At 26.0% G+C, this 3,876-nt stretch overlaps 1 protein-coding gene across 1 annotated transcript in view; it reads left to right on the forward strand.

Annotated features, from left to right (window-relative positions):
- The window catches only part of LOC113371120 (neuroligin-4, Y-linked-like), a gene marked incomplete at its 5' end in the record, with an annotated part of 57,253 nt that extends 53,946 nt beyond the window's left edge, over window positions 1-3,307 (forward strand). Inside the window, 4 exon segments of the mRNA XM_026611766.1 lie at window positions 694-765; window positions 1,072-1,314; window positions 2,759-2,841; window positions 3,180-3,307. Of these exon segments, the coding sequence (XP_026467551.1) occupies window positions 694-765; window positions 1,072-1,314; window positions 2,759-2,797 (354 nt within the window).
- Between the last annotated feature and the right edge of the window lie 569 nt (window positions 3,308-3,876).

The raw sequence follows: 3,876 nt of genomic DNA on the forward strand, positions 1-3,876 counted from the left end.
GCGCTTGGACCCACTGACCTCTTCAGAGGATGATACAATTCTTAATGCTATTTTTCAAACCCAGACTGGACCTTATATTGGCATCCCTATTGGCGTGGTGGGGAGCGTCATTGCACTGGTGGTTATGCAACCCTTTTGACGACATACCGATTGTCGTTACAATATTGTAAAATTGGTATGATGAAACTGAAATATGACTGAACATATATTAATGAAAATTGTTGAAATTTTTATCTATTGGCGGGTTTTTCTGTCTTTAAACTGTTACTTTTGAAAATATTTCTTCACGACAGTATATTATTTTATAAGATTTATTGGAATTATTTAATATTGTAGTAATTTGCTAAATTACGCAAATGAAGTTTCACCTACAACTCACACAATAGCAATAAATTCTAGTTCAAATTTTCACTACAACCAAATTATATTTAAAAATGTGTAATCGTGTAGAACTCCTAATAATGTAACGATCAACATTATAGGAGTATTCCAAAAAACATTATTTGAAATACTTCATATGGTTTTTAATATTGAAATTTCTTTTTCACATTTTTCAGTGATAAACCAAAAATTATTACAAATAAAAAATTCATAGCTAAGAAGAGTGTGCTCAATCATGTTATCTGCATTCATATAATAAAATACAATAATAATGTTTTAAACAATGTTTTTTAATTAATTTAATTTTTTCAGCAATCACATTTGCCAAAACCGAATGCCAAACGAGGGGCGTTGACTGGATCATTGAAAGCACCAGTGAATTTTGTAAGTAAAAGGAAAATATTTCGAAAATTTTTAATAGAATGTATTAAAATTCAATTGTATTTATATGAAATCAATTATATTTAAATTCTGGGTCAATACTTTTTTGCCTTCACAAAATGGAAACTTTTGTTTATAACTATTACGAAGTATTGTTACATATATAATAACAGAGTGATTACCAGTTTCGTACTCAAGTGCAATAAAATTTTTACTTTCGATCGGTGGAGCAATGCTTAGAATGTGTGCTATAATAAACAATATTCAGAAATAAATTTCAAATTTGTATTTTATGTAATTCTATTACAGGTGAGCGCCAACGCCACTGCTCCTAATCCAACGACCTCTAATCCGATATCAGCAACTTATACCGAAAAACCAAATAAAGTGTCAGTAGCCATAGATGCGACTCCATCAGCTAGAGATAGTGTTGTTTTGAGACAACAACCCATAGAATTCACCAAGAAAACGAGAGCTGATGTCATCATTGACGAAATGAGTGAAGATAGCTCATTTTCTTCCTTTCCGAGTAATGAGCTTGACGACGAGCAGGTGAAAATTTACTATTTGATTGGTACTTAGTTTATTTAACACTCCGGTATTTTGCAAATTATTCCCACAATTTTTTGATGATTTGAAATTTTTAATTAATAATTATTTGATGCAAATGATTATTCACCTGGAAAATCAACTAATTCATTATTTTTATAGCAGTTATTATAATGTACAACTCTGCTTTTATCATTTTTACAATACTATTCTCTAATTCATATTATTTAATGATTTCTGTTTTTTTATTTTTAAAAGTATTACCAATAAATTATTAATAACCAATAGTTAATAGCAAATAATAATAGTCAATAGTATTAAAAAATTGTTATTCGTATTATTAAATATCAACTGACTAACAAAGCGAATTCCTGAATTTTAACTTAGTCATATTAATATTAATAATTCCGATTCTTAATAATTAAATTACAAAATGCAGAAAATACGATATATATAACCGAGAAAATGTTTAATAATATTTATACTATTGTTCTTTGTAATAAATCCTCCAATTTAGAAAAAGAAAACTTCGGAATCCAAACTGTGTGTTTTTTAATGATTTAATTTAATGATTTCTGCTGTTTCGTTTTTTAAACTATTACCAATAAATTATTACATAATATTTTAATTATTACTGAAATTATTACTAATACTGTCGAATTTCTGAATTTCAAATTTGTTATATCAATATTAACAATTCCGACCTGGAATACTTTCAAATTGTCAAATAAAAATTTAATTAAAATTGAGGTTTTTTACATTTAATGAAGAAATTCTATTTATAAATGTATGTAATAAATACGATATATAACCGAGAACATATATATTAGGTTGTCAAATATCTCCCTTCCGCTTTTTTTCTCTTGGTTTATAATACAAAAAGGCGGAAGGGAGATATTTGACAACCTTATTAATATTTAGACTTTTTAAAATAGAACAGCTCCTAAAATAGTAATATGAGAATGAGATTAACTTAAGGTAATTTCGAAATATTTTATTAAATTTATTGTTTTTATTTATTGTAAATGCATTGTTTTGGGACATATATTAGAATTTTCTAATCAGAAATATAAGTTATTACATATACTAGTACTAAAACTTCCATAGAAAAAAATATATGTATTTTAAATTACAACACAATCAAACAGACAACTATGATAGATTTTGTTACATTTAAATAATGGTTCAATTTTAAGCAATATAGAAATGGTTCAATTTTAAGCAATATAGAAATGTTGTGAGCTTTTATAGTTTTCAAAACTCTCAAATTTAAAAAAGATATTTGAAATGAGTCATTGCATATGCACTGTGTTCAAAATTTGTAGTTCATGCGTTTTTATTATATTTCTACTTTAAAATTATAAATGAGATTAAATATTACTATTTATTTAAACAGCAAATTAATGTGAATAGTTATATTAACAATATTTCCAATTTTCATTAACAGGTGGAAAATGTGGACATAATCTCGAACCAACTGTTGTGAAAATAGAACATTTTCGATCAGTTTCGGATCCAGAACCACCACAGGTAAATTGATACTTGTATACTATATATAGTAAACTTTAGTCGTTTTTTGCCACAAATTGAATGTACATACTTCCAAAAGCTAATTATCAAGAAAAACATTTTTAGCGATAGATAAATAAAATATGATCAGATTTCTGAAATTTTAGCTATTTTACTATGTAACCGCTTAAGGGTCAATATTCAACATTTATATCCAATAGAAGTAGTAATAAACTATATATTATCTTCGTTTCAAAAACTAAATGGTTTTCGGTAATGTATTATAATTATTACCTTGGAAAGTTAATTAATGTTGTCCTAAATATCAGTTAAATTAAATGTATTTTATTATATTATAGCCTGTAGTTAAATTACAAACATTTTCTGATATCAATGTTACGAGTCGTGATGAGGTGGACTTTCAATGTTCATCACCACCGACAGCCGAAGAAACTCTTCAGACGATAAAACGACGAAATTTTCCGAAGGTCAGTTCAGTTTTTTTATATGTAATAATTTTTATATTTTTAAATTGATGAGTAATTTATCAGAACGTGGTTCAAATTTCTTATCAAACCTACCACAAAGAAGTTATTACCAACTCAAACTCTGTAATTTTACTTGCTCATTATAGCAAAATATGTCAATTAAATATGGTTAGCAATTTTTTTCTTTTTAAATATCGAATTACAGTATAATTAAAATATGAGTTTATTATCTAATGGTACTATACTCAGAAAATGTATATTGATCAGTAATAAGTAGTAATAATCTTATATATAATATATGGGAATAAAGGAAAAGATCAACAATTCTCCTAAAAAGACATTACTTCATTTATTGAGAAAGCTATTAGATATTATCATAACTTCTTTTACAAAGAAGAATTACAGAAAATTGTGTTCATACATCATAAGTTTTTTTTCTTTATTTCAACAAGCTCCTAGAAAAAAAACTTAAAGAGATTGAATTAGATTTTTAGCGAGAGTCTTGTTGTATTACTTTTTGAAAATACAGTATTTATATATCTTTATTGTGAATAAAATACAATTAACT

This window comes from Ctenocephalides felis, unplaced genomic scaffold (genome assembly GCF_003426905.1).
Source record: "Ctenocephalides felis isolate EL2017-DRISC unplaced genomic scaffold, ASM342690v1 CF-g0.4_SCAFFOLD_01492, whole genome shotgun sequence".
Classification (NCBI taxonomy): domain Eukaryota; kingdom Metazoa; phylum Arthropoda; class Insecta; order Siphonaptera; family Pulicidae; genus Ctenocephalides; species Ctenocephalides felis.